At 43.6% G+C, this 24,799-nt stretch overlaps 1 protein-coding gene across 1 annotated transcript in view; it reads left to right on the forward strand.

Annotated features, from left to right (window-relative positions):
* The window catches only part of DNAI4 (dynein axonemal intermediate chain 4), a 38,767-nt gene that overhangs the window by 5,318 nt on the left and 8,650 nt on the right, over positions 1 to 24,799 (forward strand). The window contains exons 2-11 of the mRNA XM_066624592.1: positions 5,477 to 5,581; positions 8,465 to 8,651; positions 9,736 to 9,929; positions 10,631 to 10,734; positions 11,721 to 11,877; positions 13,464 to 13,603; positions 15,692 to 15,844; positions 16,069 to 16,266; positions 19,777 to 20,024; positions 23,170 to 23,256. Of these exons, the coding sequence (XP_066480689.1) occupies positions 5,477 to 5,581; positions 8,465 to 8,651; positions 9,736 to 9,929; positions 10,631 to 10,734; positions 11,721 to 11,877; positions 13,464 to 13,603; positions 15,692 to 15,844; positions 16,069 to 16,266; positions 19,777 to 20,024; positions 23,170 to 23,256 (1,573 nt within the window). The remainder of the gene's footprint in view (positions 1 to 5,476; positions 5,582 to 8,464; positions 8,652 to 9,735; positions 9,930 to 10,630; positions 10,735 to 11,720; positions 11,878 to 13,463; positions 13,604 to 15,691; positions 15,845 to 16,068; positions 16,267 to 19,776; positions 20,025 to 23,169; positions 23,257 to 24,799) is intronic.

The raw sequence follows: 24,799 nt of genomic DNA on the forward strand, positions 1-24,799 counted from the left end.
CCTTCCCATGTACCTGGGATGCCTGATTTTTAGCCTATAAATACCATTGCAAAATGTAAGCTGTCCCCAGCAACGCTGCTGCCTTTTGCAGTTGATTGATAGAAATTTCTGCAGCCCCTATGCTGTTCAGTTGCTCATCAAGGTGTTTTGGAATAGCACATCCTTTCAATTTCTACTTGCAAATTTTTGTATTTTGTTGATTTTTTCTAGTTCTTTTTCTTTTGCTCTATCACCTGGTTTTGCTATATCAATTAATTTGACTTGCTTTTCTTTCTCCTTAACTGCAGTTATCTCTGGTGCATTATGCCATAGATGTTTGTCTGTCTGTAGTCACAAATCCCATAATATTGTGGCATTTTCATTTTCAACAACTTTTTTCATATTTGTGGTCCCACCAGTTTTTGGCTGCAGGTAGCTTGTATTTTTACAGATGTTCCTGTGTATCGTTGTTGCTACCTTGTCATGCCTTTGTTTATAGTCTGTGTGATGTTTTTACAGCAACTATTTAGGTGGTGCACTGCTTCATCTGTTTCTAGACAGAGACGGCACTTGCTGTTTGTTGTTATTTTTTCTACATTTGCTTTTATTGCAGTTGTTCTTAATGCCTGTTCTTGTGCAGCCATTATTAGATCCTCTGTTTCTTTCTTCAGGTTTCGTTTTTTGAGCCACTGCCAGGTCTTGGTGATGTTTGTTTTTCCAGTAATGACTCACAAATATTACCCATGAAGTGGCTTATTTTCCCACTTTTCTGCTAGGTACTTTATTTGTTCTTTCTTATAAGCCTGCTTTGATTCATTGGTATTTAAAAATTTCTCTTTGTTAACCATTTTAAGTGCATCCTCTTGGCCAGTGTTTCTCAAACTTTTAGGGAGATTTACTCCCTAAGTAAGTTTTTGCAGGGGAGGGGCAAGGGCAGTGACATGATCCCCAGCATCGCATTGCTAAGGAGGGGCAAGGGGGTGCTTTTACTCACACAGGGCTGCAGGACATTGCAGGAGGTGTGGGGAGCCCTCTTCAGCTTAGAAATGGAGATTAGCACCTCCCCTAGAGTTGGACATGACGAGGCTTAATGCCGGGGGGGGGGGAACCTTTACCTTTTTTTTTAAGCTCACTGAACACTGTAGGATTTCCTTCTCAATATACATTCATAGGATACCTGTCAAGGCTGCCCTACACTTCCTACATCTTGCAGACAAAAGAGGGTGAATGAAACAATATTTGATAACTTCATAAGATTCAAATGATAATAGTTCAAGAAAAGATATTACATGCTGGCATGGTCAAGATTTAAAATTGCACATGAAACCTATGTGAATAGTGGCATAAAATAAAAAATTATAATCATATATTTGTATAATTGTCTTAGAAAAAGGCTAGAGCAAATATTCCATTGTGTTATGCAAATGAAACAGACAGCTATGATTGTTAATAATTGACAGAACAGTTTTTTTCCCCCTCTGAAACTTGTATAGTACTTCACATTTAAATCTTTATAGAACTTAAAGTGTTCTTGACTGCATGTTCAAGTGGGAGGTTTTATGTGCTACCCCAGCAAGGGCAGCACTCCATAAAAGATACTACTGTTGACTAAATGACCATTGTCCCCAAGTGCACTGTATTACAATATACAATATAGTCAAGTACATTATTTTATGGAAGTACACCTCACATTTCTAGAATGCTTGTCACCCACTGTCATCATGGAGAATTACTTGTAAGCAGTTAAGGCTACAATCCTATTAACACTTTGGAGTAAGTTCCACTGAATCCCAAGTCAGTATTGGTAGCATTCAGTTGCATCACTGCAAATTAACATAAGAACATAAGAACAGCCCCACTGGATCAGGCCGTAGGCCCATCTAGTCCAGCTTCCTGTATCTCACAGCGGCCCACCAAATGGCCAAGGAACACACCAGATAACAAGGATGAGGGCACCTCATCCTGGTGCCCTCCCTTGCATCTGGCATTCTGACATAGCCCATTTCTAAAATCAGGAGGTTACACATACACATCATGGCTTGTAACCTGTAATGGATTTTTCCTCCAGAAACTTGTCCAATCCCCTTTTAAAGGCATCCAGGCCAGACGCTATCACCACATCCTGCGGCAAGGAGTTCCACAGACCAACCACACACTGTGTAAAGAAATATTTTCTTTTGTTTGTTCTAACTCTCCCAACACTCTATTTTAGTGGATGTCCCCTGGTTCTGGTGTTATGTGAGAGTGTAAAGAGCATCTCTATCCACTCTGTCCATCCCCTGCATAATTTTGTATGTCTCAATCATGTCCCCTCTCAGGCGCCTCTTTTCTAGGCTGAAGAGGCCCAAACGCTGTAGCCTTTCCTCATAAGGAATGTGTCCCAGCCCAGTAATCATCTTAGCCTCTCTCTTTTGCACCTTTTCCATTTCCACTATGTCTTTTTAGAGATGCGGCAACCAGAACTGGACACAATACTCCAGGTGTGGCCTTACCATTGATTTGTACAACAGCATTATAATATTAGCCGTTTTGTTCTCAATACCTTTTCTAATGATCCCAAGCATAGAATTGGCCTTCTTCACTGCCGCTGCACATTGGGTCGACACTTTCATCGGCCTGTCCACCACCCCAAGATCTCTCTCCTGATCTTTCACAGACAGCTCAGAACCTATCAGCCTATATCTAAAGTTTTGATTTTTTGCCCTAATGTGCATGACCTTACACTTACCGACATTGAAGCGCATCTGCCATTTTGCTGCCATTCTGCCAGTCTGGAGAGATCCTTCTGGAGCTCCTCACAATCACTTCTGGTCTTCACCACTCAGAAAAATTTGGTGTCGTCCGCAAACTTAGCAACTTCACTTTTCAACCCTGTCTCCAGGTCATTTATGAAGAGGCTGAAAAGCACCGGTCCCAGGACAGATCCTTGGGGCACACCGCTTTTCACCTCTCTCCATTGTGAAAATTGCCCATTGACACCCACTCTCTGCTTCCTGGCCTCCAACCAGTTCTCAATCCATGAGAGGACCTGTCCTCTAATTCCCTGACTGTGGAGTTTTTTTTAGTAGCCTTTGGTGAGGGACTGTGTTGAACGCCTTCTGAAAGTCCAGATATATAATGTCTACAGGTTCTCCCACATCCACATGCCTGTTGACCTTTTCAAAGAATTCTATAAGGTTCGTGAGGCAAGACTTACCCTTACAGAAGCCATGCTGATTCTCCCTCAGCAAGGCCTGTTTTTCTATGTATTGTTAAATTCCATTTAATTTAATGGAATTTATCCCATAGTAAACATTCTTAGGACGTAGGGCGCAATCCAAACTCTGCCCTATGCTGGCCCAAGTACCTTGGGCCGGCCCGGGAGGGTCGCAAATATGCCGTAAAGCATGTCTGCGCCTCCTCGGGAGGAAGCCAGACCGGCACTCTCAGAAGCATCAGCCTGCAGAGACTGACAGAAGCCTCCGCGCCAGCTTCCCCTCAGCTCCTTGCATTGGCTCAGATGAGTCGACGCAAGGATGAAAGGTAGCCGTGAGGGGGAGGAGGAGGGAGGGAGGTGTTCCTGGGCGGGTGGAGGGAGGGCGATGGGCAGCCCCAGGGGAGGGTGGGCAGGCAGCGGGAGGCGGAGCTGGGATCTGGCAGTTATGCCGTATCCCAATCCCCATTCCCGGGGGGTTTGGAGCGGCTTTAAGCCGCTCCGCTCTCCTCTGACTTATGCCACCTCAGGAGGTGGCACAAGTCCGAGGAGACCCATAGGCACCAGCAGCCCTTACCCAGGGATAAGGGGAAAGTTTCCCCTTGCCTCTGGCTAAGCCACTTCTGGCCACAGTCCTGTACTGGATACAGTGCAAGCTTCCTGGCTTTCCTGTTCCAGCGCAAATTAGGATTGCTCCCTAAATTGCTCAAAAGACAGCATGGCAGAAAGGAATTCTAATTATAAAAAAATGTACAGTGGAAGGTAAGCAAACTAGAATAGTGAACCCTCAATTTAACAGTGTACCCTTGATTTAACAGACTTTGGAAATAACAGACAATTTCTGCTCCATTAAAAACTAGTGATAGTTAGAGAGCCAGGATATGTAGTGGTTTTGGTGTTAGAATTGAAGGATCCAGGTTCAAATCTCTGCTCACCCATGAAGCTTTTTGGGTGACCTTGGGCCACTCACTATATCTCAGCTTTATCTCACAAGGCTGTTGTAAGGACAAAAAGGAGGGAAGGAACAATATACACCACCCTGAGCTCCTTGAAGGAAGGGTGGTATCAAAATGTGAAAAATAAATAATATATGTTTTGGATTATATGTTTTCATTTACTTCAGTGTATTGAGATTTAATGGACTTTCAGCATTAACAGACACCTCTACCACCCCCATATTAGTCCACTCAATTGAGAGTTCACAGTACCACAAAAGGTTTCTGTGCTAGGCGTTCAATTGTCAACAGAAGGCAACACCAGCATTGCACAAACATCACCTGTCTTGATCTTTCATGATACTATCACAGCAATGTACTATATAGAAACGATCTTTGGCAGACTTTCTGCCATGCTTGCCCATAATGCTGTTGCAAACTCTCAAAGGGAATAGAATGGGAGGGGGGAACAGGGCTTTGATGCAATGTAGTGGGAAGAATTAGGTGACTCTTTTCACGCTTTTACAAGTACTGTACATAACACTGCAAAACACATGGATTGGCTGCACGTTAACACACATCAGCACTGCAGAAATGTGGGTATGTGCTAATACAGACATGAGCACAGATGTGTGCTAATACAGACTGAATATTACCACGTTACCGCTCCTCTGCTGCTACTGTAACTCTGGCACACAGATGCTCCAGGAAGGAATCCTTTTGAGAAGAAAAGTCTTTGAAGAAGAAATATGTGCATACCTGGCAGTGCTCTCTTGATTGTATAGAAAAGATCTGTCGCTTTTTGTTTTGCTGTGATGACTTTTTGATGCAGGCAGATGTTCAGCACTGAGCGTGTAACATAATTATGAGAGAAAATCTAGGAGAAAATCAAGATGGCAAGAAAGGATACAAGTTTGTAAAATGCATGAATTAGATGCTTTTTCTGATATATTCATCTATGTAAATAACTATGGCAACACAGTCTCTTGAACTAAACAGAGGTAGATCCTGGCACCTGCAGCAGCCAATGGAGAGGGGAAGCAATGAGCACTTCCCTGACACATTGCAACACACATTGGGTAGACTCAGATATAACAGAGTCAACCTATCCTTTTTTCCTGGCATCTCTCTTACTGTCAGCCAATCACATGGCTGCATGCTGAAAAGAAGCTACCATGGTTACCATGTAAACAGTTTCTTGTTTAAAGCAACAGCTGTTGAGTGAAGCTAGAGCTCTCCGTGTGTTTCTGGACCAATATCCTAGGGGCACAGACACTGAGCCAGTTCCATTTCTCAGAGGCCCCAACCCTTCTTTGTGTATCCAGTTCTCTAGGGGCAACAGCCATTGCTCCTTATTCTACTATTTCAGAGGGTCAGAGTTTTCTTCCTGCCATCCTACCAATTCCATCATGTCTGGTGGTATGGCACCCGTCCCCTGGAGCAAGAACAAGAAGCAGAGCATCATCATGAAGGTGTAAGTGCCATTTTGTTGCTATAGCAAGCAGCAGAGGGGGGTGAGATTGGGTGTCACAGGCAAGGTGGAAGGAAAGGCATTCCCAATTGGTTACTTTGTGATGAGGAAGTAATAGCAAAGTCTTTCTGCTGCTCCTGCATTTGGGAAGAGAAAAGGGATTGAGGGACCTTACCAGAGAAAGACTCAAGGCAGCTAGGAACAAAAAAGAGTCTCCAAATATACAATGGTGGGGAGGGAAGATTGCAAATAATATTTTCACACTACTTACAGTACAAGCCTATGCATATCTACTTAGAAGTAATTCCCATTGAGTTCAATGGGACTTGCAACCCAATCCTATTTATGTCTACTCAAAAGTAAATTCCATTATAGTCACTGGGGCTTACTCCCAGGTAAGTATGGATAGAATTGCAGCCTTATTGCCGTGCACGTTTATATGGATTGCCGTCTAAGGACCCATTCTATCCAACTTTCCAGCACTGATGCAGTCACAATGAAGCCCCAAGTTTCAGGAACGGGGTTGGAAGCGTTGCAAGTGTGCCATTAAGCACATTTGCGCCTCCTCAAGAGGAAGCTGGGCCAGCACTCCAAGAAGTGATGGCCTGTGGAGGCTGACATAAGCCTCCGTGCCGGCTTCCTCTCAGATACTTGCTTCAGCCCGGCTGGGTTGACGCAAGCGGAAAAGGTAGGCGGGGAGAAGGTGGGAGGGAGGCGTTCCTCGGCAGAGGGAGGGCAGGCAGTGGGCGGCCCCGGGGGTGGGTGGGTGGGAAGAGAGAAGCGGGGCTGGGATCCAGCATAACAGCCAGCCCCCGTTCCCAGGGAGAACGGAGTGACTTCAACTGGCTCCGCTCTCCTCGGACTTGGCAAGTTGGGGCCAAAAGCAGCGCAGCTCAAGGCAAGGGGAATCGCTTCCCCTTACCCTGTGCCATGCTGCAGTGGCCCCAATTGGTCTACTCAGATCCAGGCCACCTCAGAAGGTGGTGCAGATCCGAGCAGAACAGAGCAGCCAGAGGCTGCTTCACGCCTCCTGGGAATGGGGTTCAGGATCCGGCATAACTGCTGGGTTCCTGCCCTGCCTCCCATTCCATGTCCACCCCCGGAAACGCCTGCTGCCTGCCCAGTGCAAGAGACTTGCGCAGACCCAACTGAGGGCTAGGACTGCATCCTTAATCTTCAAAAGACAAACTCATCCACCTGCTTTTCCCGGTTGCGGAATTCCCTCTGGTCTATCTTGCTTAGCTTTCTTTTCCTCTCTCTCAACATTTCAAAACTGTGTGCACTCTCTGCCTCTTCTCTCCTTCCAGTGGGGCTTAAAGAAAAGGAAGAAGGGGTTAGAATAACTCTGTGAAAGTTTATATAGTTTATAACGTAAAGTTTATAATCGTTACAGAAAAAAATGTTCTCATTGGTTTTGCCTGAAAGTCTTTCAAGTCACACAAAGTTCCTGTAGCTTGTTGAATAGGGAGAATTTGGGTGTTGTTAGTCACTGGCTTAGATGACTTTAAAAGTAGATTCTAAATATTCATAGTGGAATATAGGTTATTAGCCATGCTAGCTATATTGAACCTCCAGATGCAGGGGCAGTATGTCACTAAGTACTATGTGCAGAGGAGCAACTGAAGGTGAGACACTACATGTATTTTCTGACCATTTTTATTATTCATTTCATGTCATGACTAATATTAAAAATAATGGTTTATAGCCAGATCAATAAGCCACCACTGTGAGTGCACATGGTGTTCTGACTCAAGAAGTGGCTGGAGCGCATGTGCATTCACACTTCATGGCACACCGTTCCAGCTTGGCATCCAGGGCAGACTGCCCCCTGCCCCTGCCCTCCGCTTTATACACCACTGCTGCCAAGGTTGAGAACTTGGTTCTGACGACTTGGACTCAAGTAACAAAAATGCGTGTTTTTTGCTGACTCATAGACTGGTGAGTCGTGCACATGGAAGACTCAGAAAAACACTTCAGTCAGGGGCTCCCTGACTCAGCAGTCATCCCCATGCATGCTGACTTGAGTCTGCCTGTGTTTGGGTGTGCTTGCATAAAACCTTGTGATGCAATCATTCAGACCAGGCAAGCAGCAGGGAAGTTCCAGCCACGAGGCAGGGAAGGGTTAATGTTTGCTTTTGCATGGGGGTGGGGGTGGGAGGCAGGACTGGGCTATCTTTTCCTTAGATGATAATTGGACAAAGGATGGGCAGTTTGGTATTTTTTTTGGTTGAAATAAGTCAGAAGGAGGAACCAAGGGCACACTTGCCTTTCAATTGGCTGCAGAAGCCCATGGAGGGGGAGGAGGCAGTTCATAGCAATCATGCTTTTCAACGCATGGCTGCTGTGAGGTGCCCCTTTGTTACTTGGGTGGAAGAAGCCTCACTGAATGACTGGCTGAAGTGGGACTACTTCTGAGTAGAGCTGCCAAGGATTGGATTGTCCTGGGAAGCCTCGCAGTTACTGCTTGTGACCCTCCTCCCTTTTGCTGCTTCTGTCCCCGCTCTCTCATAGTCCCTCCTGCTCACTCCTGCCATGTTTAAAGATGGGTGGGGACATCAGAGGATTATTTAAAGTGCACTCCAGCACATGCGCACATTCCGGCAGCTGTCCCATTTCCTTCTGTGGAGCTGCAGCTGGCTTTTTAAAAGGGGGTGGGTGACACGACTCTAGTCCTATCGAGTTGCAAAAGGGTGACTTGGTGACTTGGAAAGTGCTCCTGTTATGACTCGTTTTCAAGTTGAGTCGCGGAGGGTGAAGACTCTAGACTCAACTCAAGTCACACCACGCTGGGTTTTCTCATCCCTGACTGCTGCTAATGAAAATTGACAAGTTCATTGTTCCACTTTGTAGCTGTTTATCTGGTGCATATATTCACCTATTGTTTAGGACCTCATCTATGAGAGACCACAATATATCAAAGAAGCAATTGACATCTTCAGCTTCTAGACGAATGAGTCCTGCCAGTACTGTGCAAGTCAGCAGAGCTGGATCAATAGTCCAAAGGAGCATAACACTGGTTTCAGATGGGAAAGCTGCAGACAAGCACCCAGCACCCAGCAAACCTATTGTCCAGGTAATGTTGTGATGTTAGAAGAATGAGCACACTCACATGAGAGAACCAGTTAGGTGACAAATGCATACTGGGGTTTCAGATGAATACATATTTTAAGAGCAATGGCAGTATCATGTTTGCAACATTTGCAAATCATGTTATACCAGCAGAAAGCATGATCCACAGGCATAATGCACCCATTGGATTGTGCCTGCAGTCTATCATATACAGGTTCAGTTAATAAATGGAGTTTTTGTTCTTACATCACTTAGTTATAATTATGCTCTTACTTGAAGGGACAGCCAATCCTATGCACATCTGTTTGTCTGTCTTTATTTTTACTGATTTTCAGCCAAAGGCTGCTTACCAAAACATCACTACTATAATAATAGTATAATGTTAAAAGCTACAATAATAAATTACATTGTTTATCAATAAACAACATTGATAAAATACATTTTAGAAATTCTTCAAATCAATTAGCATTGTGTTAAAACAAAAAACCTGTCCCCTCTTTTGAACAACATAGTAAAGGGTCAATGCGAGAAGAGCAGAAGTGAAGGGGCAGCTAAGTCTTGCAGGGCAGGGAACTCCACAGGATGGGGGCAACCATGAAGAAGGCTTTTTCAGGGCTGCCCCTATGCTTGTGCAGGTTGTGCACTGCACAAGGGTGCCACATCTAAGAGGGCAGCCTTTACATAGGAAGGAGGATGAATGCTGGCAGAACCACTTCCCGCAGGGAGAAAGAGGTTCCTTTTTCTACTGGCAGAAAGGTGCCTTTTTTGAATGTGCTCAGAGACTCTGAATGGACATGGGGCTGTCCTGAGCTCTTTCACATGTAACCACCAACCATACGTTGGAAACTAGTGGTGCTTATAGGGGGCCTTCCCTGAAGGAGCAAATAGGAGGGACAGATTCATTTTTTTGGGAGGGGGGGAGACAGTCTTGGAGATATTTTGGTTCTAAGCCATATAAGGGCTTTAAAGACTTTATTTATTATGGCTTTATTTAAAATAATTTAATTTAGCCATTGATCACTTAGTGGCAGCTATTAAAGAAGCAGGAAGGGGCTTATTTGTTATTGTTCTGTTTATTGTATCTTCAGGTACTTGATGAGCTAGGAAGAGATGTGACACCTCGTCCACTTTACCACCCAGAACCAAGCACAACTATGCACAGACAAAGCAAAATTTTATCAGCTCAAGATTTTGCTGGGGTGACTCAAACAGAATTCTTGTCTTCCTTCTCTCTACAACATGCATCCGCAACTACTATAAGCTTAGCAGGCCCATTCTCCAGGTATGATAGGCCATTCCATAGGACTCTTTAAATATGAACCTACAGAACAGCCAGCAACTTAATTGTCAGGCATACTCTATCAGAAATCAGAAATAGGATTTGATGGGTATTGCAGTATGTGTGGCAGGCAGGACTAGCTTCAGGTTTGAGGGAATCCTAAGTGTATTGACATGGGAGGCTGTTTCAAAGAGCCAAATCAAATGTTCAAAATGAAGTGTATAGTACAGTCCCCATGGAACTGCACCACTTCACAATGAATATGGGGGTTTCAATTTGACTACTCTCCCATTTTAAACTGTCCCTGCAAATGCAAAGTTATACCACCGGTCTTTTCTGTGTCTAAATTAACTCAAATCCTTCTATGACCATGTGATTCCTCAATCAGAAGCCATTTTTCAGTGACTGCTTTGCTTTTATGGGACTATGGCTGCAATCCTAACCCCTTATGTCAGTGCTTTCCAGCTTTCCAGTGCTTTCCAATGGGACATGTGCTGCATCCTGCAGTTGGGTGTCACTCACAGAGACCTCCTCAAAGTAAGGGAATGTCTGTTCCCTTACCTCAGAGCTGCATTGCCCTTATGTCAGTGCTGGAAAGCACTGACATAAGGGGTTAGGTTGAGCCCTATATTACTTAGCATTTGGTATTCCTGTGATCAGTGATTTAGCATTCTTTGACTGTCAATTCTCCCTTTCAACTGCAGGACTTATGGTAGCAGTAGTATTACAAAGTCCACCACTTCCACAGAATCAATAGCAGATGAAATAGTAGAACCTGGATCTAGACGAGAAATTGCTAGTTTTGCAGGTAAACATATGCAACTGCAATACATTTGAAATTCCATTTCACAATTCTGTGATATCCTAAAATTATCAAGTCAGAAATACGTCAGGACCCAACAGCCTGTTTTTGGCCCGCATAGCTATTGCTGAACCTCATCCCTGCTCATCTTCATGTTAAAGTTTGAGAAAAGAAATGATGGAATTGTCTTTAGTGCTTCTCTGCTTTCACTCCAGTTTCTTAAATGATCCTTGCAAGGAGTGGGATTGTGATGGTGTCACATAATGTATTATTTGTTGTCCAACATTACCAAAGAGATAGTGGAGAGTGGGGAAGTATCCCTTGTAATGTATGTAGTAAAGGGCAGCAGTCAGGCATCACTTGTATCATATACAGGTCCAGCCTATTTATACACGGATTTTTTATACATAGATTTGACTCAACCCGAATGGACCCTGCAAATGAGAAGGAATGTGCTGATCCCCGGAGAAGGGGAAAAATGCATCCCTTTAAAATCAGTTTAAAAAACTGAACAATAGCCTCCTTAATGAGAAAGAGAGAGGGCAGCTGGCTGACAATCCATCAATCCTTCTCTCTCCAGGCGACCTCTCCCTTCCCCCTGAGCAGTGAAAGAAAGGTGAACATTTTGCATTGGTGAAGGGAGGGGCTGAGTGAAGCTCCTTTCTAAGCTCTTAGAGGACAACTGATTGATGGATTGTCTTCTTAATGACTGTTATCTTACGTCACAAAGGTCAGCAAGGCTGTTTTTAAATCACTGGAGCAAAGAAACTTGGTTTTTAAAATTGATTTGCTATAGTTCGTTTTTTGCTACCCAGTGAGTGCTTGGAATGGAACCCTTGCGAATAATTAGTCTCAACCTGTAGTTAGACTCCACCTATCTTTCCAAAGAAATTATATATGTTATAGAAATGTATTCCTGTACTTTTCTTTTATAATATTTTCTTTTAACTACCACAATTTCAGTCTTTAACATGGTCTCCATAATTTGGCAGATGTTCAGGTCAGAAGAGAGGAGGTGCCGGAAAAACTGACCAAACAGGATCTAGAAAAGAATGTGAATATTTACCTCACAGAGACTGATATGATTTGGTTATTTGATATACCAACTGTCTTTATATCTACCGAGAATGAAGAAGCTGAAGCAGTGAAGTAGGCATAATTTATATGTACTGGTGTTTTCTACCATGCTTTTTAGATTTTCAAAGAAAATGAGATGACATCATTCATAATATTATGAGGACTCAGGGATGGCCTCCAGGGTCCGTCAGGTCAGTGGCATCACTAGGGGGAGCAGACTGCACCGGGTGACATCACTACTGGCCAAAATTTTGAAAATCTTGGTGTTTTTGAATAATACCACCATGTTATATATCATTTGATGGGTAATTTAATGCAGAATGCAATGAAACAGACTACGGAGAAATATATTCAAGCAAATGTTATAGCCAAATAGCCAGAAAAGGAAAACAAAACTGCTTTATGTGACAAGAAAATACACTTTTTGTTACATAAGGCAGTTGTGTTTTCCTTTCCTGGTTAAGTTAAGAGAAAACTCAAAATTGACCAATGAGACTGATTGTTCTGAGAGCCAATGAGATGTTATTATGAAACAGCAGGGAACCAAGAAGATGTTAGTAGGAGTCAGCTCTCATTTCCATGTATCAGAGCTGATACTAGAATTCCTATTCAGTTGTGTGACAGCCCAATCCTATGCATGTCTACTCAGAAGTAAGTCCCATTATAGTCAATGGGGCTTACTCCCAGGAAAGTGTGGATAGGATTGGGCTGTGAATGTCATCAAATCAGCCACTGATTTTTTGTTTGTTACAGATTTGTTGGGTGACCCATACTGTTATATTTTAAAATAAATACAATTAATGGGTGTTACACCAACCCTACTGATGCCACTGCATTTAGGCTATGCATATGATATTGTAATTTATTCTGTATGGTCTGATACAGGAGGAGATCCATCTTGGTGGTGAGGCATTGAGCTCTTGAACTGGAAGATGCAAACCCTAGTGATGCCGCTGAGCCAAGTTGGGATTTGGTTGGGAGCCTATGCCTACACCCACCTAACTAGGCTGAATCCTGAACCTTCAGTACCCGTGATAGTACCCAAAGTGTCAAGTGAGGAAGGGCAGGGTGTACCATCAGGGCCCAGCGCAGAGCTTTGCCCCCAAACCCCCTCAACAACTTGGTGTTGGCACTGGAAGGCTACAGACTCCACAAGACCTTTCGCCACTATGGGATCTATGGCCCAAGCCTATCCTCTCATCCCACTAGTGCAGCTATGCAGTTTAACTTAACCCATTTTTTCCCAGTCCACAGGTGTATACATTTGGTCCCTGTTGCATATATGCAACATTGGGCAGAAATGGCTTAAGTATGCATAGGATTGCAGTTTCAAGGACATCTGACTGCATTGCAGCATTTTTATAATTTAGCTGGATAAAGGAAAACTTTATCAGATAGTATCAGGTAGTATCAGATCTACCTCTTTATCATTCCAAAGAGCTTCACATGCTGTGGAAGATGCAAGTATCTATTTTTATGCTATTGAAGTACATGGACCTACAGCTGCAATGTCAGTGGATAAAGGCTGTAAGTGCATGTTATTTCTAAGAAATATTTCTAAATAAAATGAATGTCCCTGAAAGAAAAAAAAAAATCAAGCGCCAGTTGAAGCATACAAAAATTTGTTTCAATATGTTTCTGCTTTTTGTTTCTCAAAGGAAACAGAATATAGCCTATATGGAACTCTGTAAAAATAGAGTTGGTAATGATCGCTATACCAGCAGGATGATGCAAACCCTTAACGGAGCACCAAAGACAAAAGAAGTACAATGTGACAAAATTATCATAGCTGACAAAGGTAAATGATAGTTTGGAAATAGGTTTTGGAGATCAACTAAAGGAGGTATGGAAAGATGTGCGTACTGAAGTAGAGCTTCTGCTAACATGGGAACAAAATGGGATGTCCCTAAGCCATCTTTTTCATTTCCTGAGTAACTCAGCAAAAATGATAGCCCAGGTCTTTTTAAAGCTTCAAACAGAGTGTGCAAAGTGAACTTCTGTTCAGCAGGAAAGTCATATGTGAAACCTAGCTTTTATTGCAGAGTCAGAACTGGTCTGGGCAACAGTTCAAAATGAACTATTAAGAACAAAACCTTTCGTAATATCGCAAAGTTTTTCTGCTATCTACCTACAATTCCTTTGCGTGACAATGGCTGCAAATCAGTGTCAGCATAGGATTGTCATATTCTCTGGGACAGAAATCTTTCCCCTGTAAGAAGAGGAGTGAATTTTACCAAGCGATGCATGGTAATATTCACCATTTTCCCCATCACTACCCTTATTCACACTATTCACACAACATGCATGCACGTATGCAACATGTGCATGTTCAAGTCTGCATCTGTGTGCAGTGTATGCAATTCTTGATCTGGACACACATGATTCACACACAGTGATTCTCACGTTCTATTCAATGTATGTACAACAGTACATATGATCTGTACTCTACATTTTTGTGGGGTCCAATTCCAGTGCTGACTTTTAAAATAGATATATGCCAAGCAATTCACATGAAAATGTGTATACACCTATTTATATCTGTTCATGTATACAATGTAAAATGTGAGTACTGTAAATCGGTGATAAGACAACCGTCACATTACTGCATTTATCATAGCTTTTAAAAGGAACAGAACTCTGTGCCAGGTAAAATATGGCATCAACATGAACGTGTTGCTAGACATTGTGTTTGCTTGTTTCAGTTTGTACCACATGGGGAAAAAAGACAAAAGTCTGAACCAAAACAGAGTCAAATAAAATCATGAGGAATCCATGGTTAGGAGTTCTTCATTCACTAGGCCATCACAATCTTTATTTTGCTAAATATTTCTATCCCACCATTTAAGAAAAATTCCAAATGGGGCTCACAAAATATCAGAAAAATCCACAGAAGACTTTCATACAATTATCATAAAATGACTTCATATCTAGGTGAGCCTATCTTCTATCTTGTTCATGACAGTGATAATTATTCTTTGGTTGCTTGGCATAATTAAACCAATTTTAGGAGGGATTTTTGCTCTGACACCTGCCTCATCAGAGTGGTGGGAAACCATGGACTTGTCCATCCCAGCTGTTGCACCACAGTCTATGAGCCCTTTTCCAACAACCGAAGCTGCTCAGGATCCTCCAGAGTGGCTCTGCAAAGGCAAAAATGGCACCTGTTGCTATGGTGATAGGAATGCCTTGTGTGACAAACCAGAAGGTAGGGTAAGGAGAGGGAGCCTGCACAGGGTGCAACTGGAGACTTAAAACTCCAACTGCCACCTGTGATGGGCTGGCTGATACTCAAGTAGAGAGCAGTGTTTGGAGCTGGGCACAGTCACCTCGTGGGCACGAGGAGGAGGGTGCCAGTGAACTCCCTCCCCTTTCTCTCCCACTCCCCTCAGTCTGGAGCAGGAAAGAGAACTCTGAGGCACTCTGTGGCTGCATCTTCTCCCCTTTGTCTTCAGATACCTTGGTGACAAGGGTCAGCTTTTGAGCTTCGGTTATGCCCAAGTGCTCTGGGAAGCCCACAGCTGGACTCTGCCCATGCATATACTACAGTGTGAAACCACTGTCTCCACGCAGGTGGGACATTCCTTATGAGGATACATTAAACATGTTTAGAAGACTGTTTGAAAAATTGGCTAATACCTTTGCTTACATGTTTCATAATCTTCTAGAGAAGAACATGCAGTTGCACCATTGAGAAAATTATGCACATATTGAAAAGTTTCTACATATTCTGATTACATCTACTTCGGTTAGATTTCTTTCCAAAAGAGACATGGCATTTATTTATTTTTTTTGTTAAATTGCAAGCATAATGACCTGTTTAGCTCTATTTCTTTGTAGCATAAACATATAGGAACAGGGTGCTATCTAACAATGCCTTTGCTTCTAGAGATAATGGCCACTACCTGGGATCTGTATGATTCTTTCAACACTTTGGAAGCTCCAGATAAAACTACCAGTTCACCAATAAGTGTGACTAGCAGTAGATCTAATACAACAAAAGAACGGGAGAGAGTTGCATCTTTAAGTTCTATAGACAGAGGTAATTTTTCATTCAATTATTCATCCTAACTGTGTTAAGTTTCAAGAAGTACCTGTATGCCAAGATCAGATGTATACAGGAATATGACTTTATCCCCTACAACTAGGGAATATTAGAAGCCCTCTTAGAGTACAAGCACATTCTTTCCCCTAAATTCATCTCACGTCATACCAGATTATACTGTTAATTCTATCCTTTCTGACATGTTTTTCCCCCTCCCCCAGAGAGCATTGCGTCAAGTTCCATCTTTGATCTTGAAAGTGTAATTCTGTCCCAGATCCAAGAAGAGGAAGAAGATAGCTCAGAGGCTATACTAAAATCTGAAAAATTTCAGCAAGATTTGTTTTATATGGAGAGAGTTTTGATGGAGAATATTTTTCAGCCTCAACTTGCAGCTTTTCGGCACCTTCCTGTCCTCATAGGTAAATTTGTTATCAGACATTTCATTCTGGTAAACGGAACTGCAAGTATTTCTAATTTATATGATATTGTTGTAACATTAACTGGTTGTATTGCCGGGAAGGATTTCCTAAACCCATTGCTCAACCTTGGGCCATTGTTATTAACTATGGACTTTATTGATTGAGCTGCTCACCTGGCTTCAAGCTGGGCTGTCTCCTATATCAGTCTCCAGGCTCTAGAGAGCAATCTGGAAGTAGAGGGATGGTGATGGCAGCAGCTGAAGCACCTGTCACCTCTTGGCCAACATCTATTGTTGGAACTTCAGCTATTGTTGTTGCTGCCCCTTCTCCCTTTTGCTTACTCTTTCAGAGGTACACGGGTGGCAGAAGGTGATTCACCACCCATGACCACCATGGTGTGTCCCCTCTCCACCATGTGGAAGGGTGTGTCTACCTCCTACTCACTGGTGTTTTAGGGGTGTTGGGGGAGCAAAAGCCTCAGGGCACCACACCTGTGGGAACTGTGGGGCTGCGCCTGCTGCACTGCCGCTGCAACTACCCACCCTCTAGAACAGTGTTTCTCAAACTGTGGGTTGGGACCCACTAGGTGCATCGCGAGCCAATTTCAGGTGGATCCCCATTCCAATATTTTATTTTTAATCTATTAGACTTGATGCTACCATGGCATGTGACTGCATTTGGGGAAATATTACAGACATGTACTTTTAACAAACTACTATGTATATGCTTTTAACAATGATAGTAAATGGGATTTACTCCTGGGTAAGTGTAGGTAGGATTGCAGTCTAGGATTGTTAAAAATTTCCCTGCTCGATAATGTCACTTCCAGGCATGTCATCACTTCTGGTGGGTCCCGACAAGATTCTTTTTCTAAAAAGTGGGTCCTGATGCCAAATGTGTGAGAACCACTGCTCTAGAGCCCTTCTGAGGGCCGGGGAAGCCCATGTGGCATCCCCTGGACCTCTGAAAGCCTTCTGAGGCCTCCAGCGGGCCATTAAACAGTACTTCTGGTTTTGTCTGAAAAGCAGAAGTATTGTTTCATGGCTCTCCGGAGGCCTCAGATGGCTTTCAAAGGGCCAGGGAACATTGCGCAAGGTTCTAGAACCGACTGGAAAGTCTCCTCTTCGGAGGGGTGACATTTTGCAGTCCGGTGCTCCCGGCGGCACAGGGGCCAAGTCCGCAATTACTCCTACTCCATCATCTTTCTCCTTCTTCAGAGTCCCTTTAAACAAATCAAGAAGTACAGAACATGTTGGGTCTGCTCCCAGTATGTCCTGCACTTCCTGTTCTGTTTAAAGGAACCATACAAAGAAAGAGAAAGGTAAGGGGGTAGGAATGAGGTCCTCAAACGGGGGTGTCATGACACCCCTGCCTGAGAGCCTCAGCCCCTGGCCCCTTAAGGGGCTAACTGGTTAAGAGGCACTTTTTCAAGTGGGTGCTCCTTTTTTATTTAGCAGGGGGAGAGTAACTGGCCCACTCACCCCAGCAGTGTCTTTTCTAGTGGCTGTCTGCTGGTGTTGCATCTTTTTAGATTGTGAGCCCTTTTGGGACAGGGAGCCATTAGATATTTGATTTTCTCTGTAAACCGCTTTGTGAACTTTTTGTTGAAAAGCGGTATATAAATACTGTTGTTGCTGTTGTTGTTGTTAAGGGATGGGGGAAGGGGGAAGGCAGCAACGTCATCCCCAAAATCACATTGCTAATGGGAGCAAAGGGTGTTTTTTTTAACTAACAGGGGACTGCCACTAGGTCCAGGAGGTGCAGGAAGCCCCGCGGGCCATCTGTAGGGCTCCCCAAGTCTTAGAATAATGAAAATAAGTGATCGGAAACAACTTCTGGTTTCATGATTGCAAACTGGAACTGGTTTCTAATAGCTTATTTTCAGTATTCTAAGAGTCGGGGAGCCCTATGGAGGGCTCCATGGGGCTCCCCACACCTCCTGGACCTTGCGTCAGCCCCCTGTAAGTAAAACCCCCCTTTGCCTCCGTTAATGATACGATCCTGGGGACTGCATAGCTGCCTTCGCCCGCTCCCGCCACAAAGACTTACCTTAGGAGTTTTACTCCCAAGAAGTTTGAGAACCCCTCGGGTAGGAGTTCTAACTGCTGCCCTCTGATTCATTTCCTGCTCACTTTTAGAAAGCTGAAAGTGGATTGCAGAGGCTCTGTTTGCAGTGGATTGCAGGGAGGTGGCAGCAGACTCAAAATGAAAAGTGCATAAGCCTTTTTGCTGCTTCCTGCAGGAGAATGCAAGTCATAACAGTTGCCTCACCCTTGCAACCCCCCTGCAGAGGTGAGATTCAAATGACAGAAGTCTTGATCTGTCAAACCACTACGCTATGCCCCACCAGTTCTTCACTAGTTTATCCTTTGGTTCCTTCTTTTCTGTTCCCTACTGTTCCTATACTCTGCATGCATTCTTGCTCTTTCCCCACTTTTCATATGTTTCTTCTCTTCTCCTGACCACTAAAGCAATATACGCACTGCTAAAAGTCTGGGACCAAATGATTTTAAGTCCATGGCTAGGACAGCTTTATATCATTGTTCCTTAATTTTGAGGATGGATCCCATCCAGTGCCTGCAAGAACTGCAAATTTAACCCTAAGGCTTGCAAGACAAGCAGTACAAAGAACAATTCCTCCTTAAAAGTTACTGAATGAAGATATTGCAGTACACTTTGCTGCAACTGAACAGACTAACCTGCTAGAAGCACCCACTCAGCACAGTTTGGCAAATAATGTCCCCTGCTCAGCTTAAAAACCCAGAAGAATGTAACCCTTACCTGTAGGAGTCCTGAAAGGACACAGCACCACCTCTAGGCATAGCTGACTTTTGCGGTTCAATATTTTGAATTTTCACTCTGCTCAGGGAAAAAGAAGATTGTCTTATTTCCTTTCTTCCAGACACCAAGCCTAATTATATGGTTATTTTCCTTGGCAACCAGGCTACTGCACTTTTATACCCCTGTGGATATGTTCCACTCTCTGTTAAAACTGGAAATTGGCTGATCAAGTCATTACATAGCTTCCCTCAAAATGTTGACACCAGATCTGTAATCATTCTTACAGATAGCTGGAGGCCATCCGTCTGTGATCTGAAAAGATAACCTGTTCCAGTAATTGAACATCTGCTAAACAATTAAACCCAGTGAATGATTTTGACAAAATCAGTTTCATTGTGATGACATTATCTTATTTTAATAAACTAGAATGTACATAACAGAAACTTTTGGGTTGTAATCCTGAAGCCATTGCCCTTCTGCATTGTTTAGTGAAGGTGGAGGGTGGAAGTGGAAAAGGTCCTGTTCATGTCAGGAAGGCATAGGATGAAGAGAGGCCTCAGATTCTCCCATGCATATTCATTACAACCAGGATGATTGGGCATCATGGCAGGAGCCAACATAAGGGGGCTGGACTAGCTTGTATATAGTATAGCAATACTTTATTTGGCACTGAAATGATACTGAGTTTCTTTCTGCTTCCTTGTGTTTTAGAGCCAGATGTGGCATTAGAACCTACTTTATCTGATTTTGATGATCAGTTAGAACCAGAAGAAGAGGAGGAGGAGGAGGAGGAAGAGGAGAAAGAAGAGGAAGAAGAAGAGGAGAAGGAACCCTCAGTTAGTTCAACACTGCTGTTAGAACTAAGTGGTGCAGCAAAAGAAATACCACCCCCGTGTATGGATGTCTTGTGGTCTTATGGATGTGATCTCACTAGAGGCAATAATGTGAGCTGTATGGCCTGGAACAAACGGAACCCTGTACGTGATCTCTAAATGCTTTGTTAGGTTTAAGAACATAAGAACAGCCCCACTGGATCAGGCCATAGGCCCATCTAGTCCAGCTTCCTGTATCTCACAGCGGCCCACCAAATGCCCCAGGGAGCACACCAGATAACAAGAGACCTGCATCCTGGTGCCCTCCCTTGCAATTTACCATTTGCAACACTTAATATAGTGTTAAGGCTAGAATGTCCATGTTGTGGTAGAGCAGCATTTACAAGGAGACCCATCTTTAGGGAAATAATTTTTTACCCTAGAGGAGAAAATTAGCTTCTGTTTGGACATCCCCAGAAAAATTCCTTTGTGCCTGTCATTCATGTTTCTTTAAAAATGTGTACCCAGGACTGTGCAGCTGCAGTATTACCAGTAATTTGGAGACTTGCCTCTGGCATCTCTTGTGGTTGGCTTGGAATGAGGCAGGAATACTCTGAATTGTGCAGAAGTTACTTCTGGGAGCGAAGCTCTCCATGCAGCTTTCAGGAATTTTTGCCTTCCACTTCAGCCCCCAACCTCACACCACACCTTGTTTCTGAGGGTCTACTGACCTCCAGGAACAAATTTTCAGGGGCAAACAAGAGAGCTGCCCTAGGCAGGATGGGACAGGGAAGACAGCTTATAAGAGTGCTCTTGTACTCAAACTACTTTGGATACAATCGTAGACCAATTTGGCCCACTGACTCCTGTTTTTCATTTCCTTTAAGTTCTGTGATTATGAACTAATCTCTCTCTATGCCCAGAGCCTCTTAAGCAACCCAATCCTGAGCTGCCCAGTGCACAGGGCTGCAGTAGCGGCGAAAATGGCTGCCGCTGCATCCAACACACCCCAGGCAGCTGCCACCGCTTCTTCGTGAGAGGGGACTTTTGTCCCCTTCTCCCCAGGTAAAGCTAATAGCTCAGCAATGGGGCTTCTAGATTCTACGATAACTCAAGGGTTGGTGTAGAATTTAGAGCCTCCATGTTGGGCAGATGGCTCAACACAGAGGCTCAGGAACCAGTGGAGCAAAGCTCCACTGGTCCCACTTCCCTCCTGCCCTGCTCCCTCTCTCTGGCACACCTCCTCCCCACTCTCCCTTTACCTCCCCCCCACTCCAGAACACCTCATTCCTGCCTCCCTCCCACCTCCTACCCTCCACCGAGTAGCGGAGCTCCAGTACTCCACTGGTGCTAGCCCAGTGCCGGCCAGTGCTGGGTTAGCACTTGTGCTCCACTGGTGCTAGGGCCCACAAACGTGCCTTATGGCACATTTGCGACAGTGCTTTAGTATTGGGCCCTTAGACTTTGTAAAGCTTTTCCAGGGTCCACCTTCTTGTTAACTCCTCCCTTTCTTAACTTCTTGTCTCCTCTGCCCTTCCTTTTCTTAGGGTCAAAGTACACAGGACACTAAATGCATCATTGTGAAATTACAGTCTAAGTTGTATTTGTGCTGGCCTTGTGGACAGGGCCATCCAATGAGGCTAATTAAAGCAATTGCCTCAGGCAGTAGGTCGATGGGGAGTTGCCCATCTCAGTCTGCCTACTTGCCTCCACTGTTCTTTCCTTCTCCTTCCACATCCTAGGAAGGGGGGACAGAGAGGGAGAGAAAATGTGAAGGGGAGGAGAGTGCTAAGCTAGAACATTGGAGAGTGGCAGAGGCTGGAACCTCATTGGGTAAGGGGGCAGTATTTGGTTTGCAGTGTCCCTTGTCAGAGGCCTTGGTCAGCCCTGCATGCAGGGCTGCAATCTGGGCCAGGACTGCAGTGCAAAAGTAGAAGGTATTTTACTCTTGACTCTTTTCCCACTGAAAATTACCATTAGGAATCAGTGACTGAGGGTCCAATTCTATCCAAATCCAAATGGCATTGCGCAGTGCCAATGCAGCTACAATGCAGCCCCCAAATAAGGGAACAAATGTTCCCTTAATTTGAGGAGGCCTCTGTGACTGCCCCCCCCCCCGCTTCAGGATACAGTGCATCCCCCATTGTCATGGCTGCATTGGACCCTTAATCCCAAAAATGCTTTTGAAGCAAATAGCAATACCTCTCTCATCTACATATTCATGTTTTTGCTGGCTGCTGACTCAGCTTTCTTTATTCAGAAACAACTTACTGGGTTCTCTGTCTCTTCACTTCCCATCTTCCATGTCTTCATTCCTCTCTTTATCACAGTTCTCACTCTTTACCCCACTCTGCCCATAGAATTCTTCCTGTCCTATGGAATATTTCTAGAGGCGTTTGCTGGCCAAAATGACCTTTCACTTCCCTCATAGAAACTGGCTTTTTTTTGGCCAACATTCCATTGTTTGGGGCTTTGTTCCCTTAGTAGTTAGAATATTTGTGATCATTTCATGATATCACCGCATCTTAATCCCTGTCCAAGTTTTCCCTGTCACCACCAAATCCTTTTAGTACATAATTATCTAGATCGGGGTCTCCAAACTATGGCCCAATCCAGCCAAACTATGGGGCCAAATCCAGCCCACCACAATATTTTATCCAGCTCACAGCAAATTTTTAAAGGGCAGAGCATTTGCTAATGTTTGGCATTTTTACTCATTATATATGATTTCTCAGTTTAAACAAGGCTTTGTTTCTTTGTAATTATCACATTTCTCTTTTGTTCTGAATCATATCATGCTTATTGTACAAAAGCTCCAAGTACAACTTATTCATTCCTTTAAATTTCATCCATTCATTTATAAAATTGATTTTTTTCAGCCCATGAAAATGTGTAACATATAAAAGTGTTTCTCAAACTGAAAACTTTGGAAACCCCTGATCTAGATTATGACAGCAGCATCCATGATTGAAACAAGTAGTTGCAACAGCAGTGGACAGAAATATGGATTTCTAGCAAGGCTAGAAATAAAGGTTGGTAGCAGGGTGAAAAAAAAACACCTGAACCCTAACACCAAATGCACAGCCTTGCTACTCATGCTGCTCTGTGCCTAGTAGTATCTAGTAGCTGCCCTGTGTCATTAGTAGTCCTCTTTCCTCCAAGTTTAAAGTGAACCCAAGAGTCCTCAAAGGTTGCACGTGTTGCTATACTTTCAATATAGCAGTTACTATATTTAGTTACTATATTTAGCAGTTACTATATTCTAGTTTGCAGTTACTAGATAGTGCAATAATCTGTTATTTGTTTTTAGGATCTTTTGGCTGTTGGTTATGGACAGTTTCGATTCAAAGAGCAGAAGAAAGGCTTTGCTTGCTGCTGGTCATTGAAGAACCCAACGGTAACACAAGCAATGACAAAATACATTGTGCCCTTCCTTTGTTTGTGATTTTAATTGAATTAGTATTCTTCGTTGTATTGTGCAGTGGTGATTTAGAAGCAGATTTCTTTTTGGCAAGTCCTTAAGACCCTGAAGGCCACCTGAAATGGTCCTCATGTAAGAACTGTGTATTACATATCTTTTGTGTGGAGTGCCACACATGACAATCATAGACATAAATCAAAATGTCTTTATGCACAGGGAAGCAGCAGGACCTCTCTCTTTGTGTAGGATTGTCGTATGTCACTATTCACTTGTATTCTTTTACATAGAAGTGATTTGCAAGATGCAGTTTTTGAAACAGCCTGGAGAAGCAGCCAGATAATGGGAAATCACATGTTTTATGTAACACTTAACTTTGAGTCTAAGGGTACAATCCTATTCAACTTTCCAGCGCCAATGCAGCCATGCCAATGGGGCATGCGCTGCATCGTGTCGTGGGGGGGTAGTCATGGACGCCTCCTCAAGGTAAGGTGTTCCCTCACCTCAGGGCTGCATCGTGGTTGCATTGGCACTGGAAAGTTGGAAAGGATTGGACCCTAACACATAGGTATGCTATCTTACTGAATGCACCCAGCAAAATGCTGCAAGCTACTGCATCTGTTAAAAGGCGTATGCACACATGGCTATGCAGTGTGTATGTGTTTCCGTTCAGAGGACACAATACATTTACAAGACCTACATGCAGACCTAAATGCAGCTATCTTCTTCTAATGACTTAAAGTTCTTGTGCCACCTTATGCATGTGTAGACTAACAGCAGAGATGTATTCCTTGCGTTGCATCCTCTAATTTTGTCAACTAGTTCAAAGGATACAATTCTAGCCACTTCACACCCTTATTCCAAAGACTGACTAAAGCAAAGACATTAGGAAACTTTTAATAAGCAGAGGACTTCCCATAACTTCCAGTGATCTATTCAGGTTTAAGTGCAGTTTCCAGAATGACCAACATTCAGAAGTTGCAGTTCTAGAGAAGCTGCACCCCTTTGGGGTTGGGCTGCAATTCGGTTAGTTGTTAGCTTTATATGGTGAAGGTCCCAGTTTCAATCCTTGGCCTCTCTAGGTAGGTCACCCCTGCCTGAAATCCTTGAGAGCTACTACCAATCAGTATAGAGCAGTGGTTCTCACACTTTTAGCACTGGGACCCACTTTTTAGAATGAGAATCTGTCAGGATCCACCAGAAGTTATGTCATGACCAGAAGTGACATCATCAAGTACGAACATTTTTAACAATCCTAGGCTGTAATGCTACCCACACTTACCCAGGAGTAATTTCCATTGACTAACATTGTTAAAAGCATATACATATTGGCCTGTTCAAAGTACAGGTCTGTAATTTCACCAAATGCAGACACATACCATGGCAGCATCAAGTCTAATATATTAAAAATAAAATATTGAAATGAATGGGGACTCACCTGAAATTGGCTGGCAACCCACCTAGTGGGTCCCAACCCACAATTTGGGAAACACTGGTACCGAAAATAATGAGGTGGACTAGT

The sequence above is a fragment of the Tiliqua scincoides genome, chromosome 4 (genome assembly GCF_035046505.1).
Source record: "Tiliqua scincoides isolate rTilSci1 chromosome 4, rTilSci1.hap2, whole genome shotgun sequence".
Classification (NCBI taxonomy): domain Eukaryota; kingdom Metazoa; phylum Chordata; class Lepidosauria; order Squamata; family Scincidae; genus Tiliqua; species Tiliqua scincoides.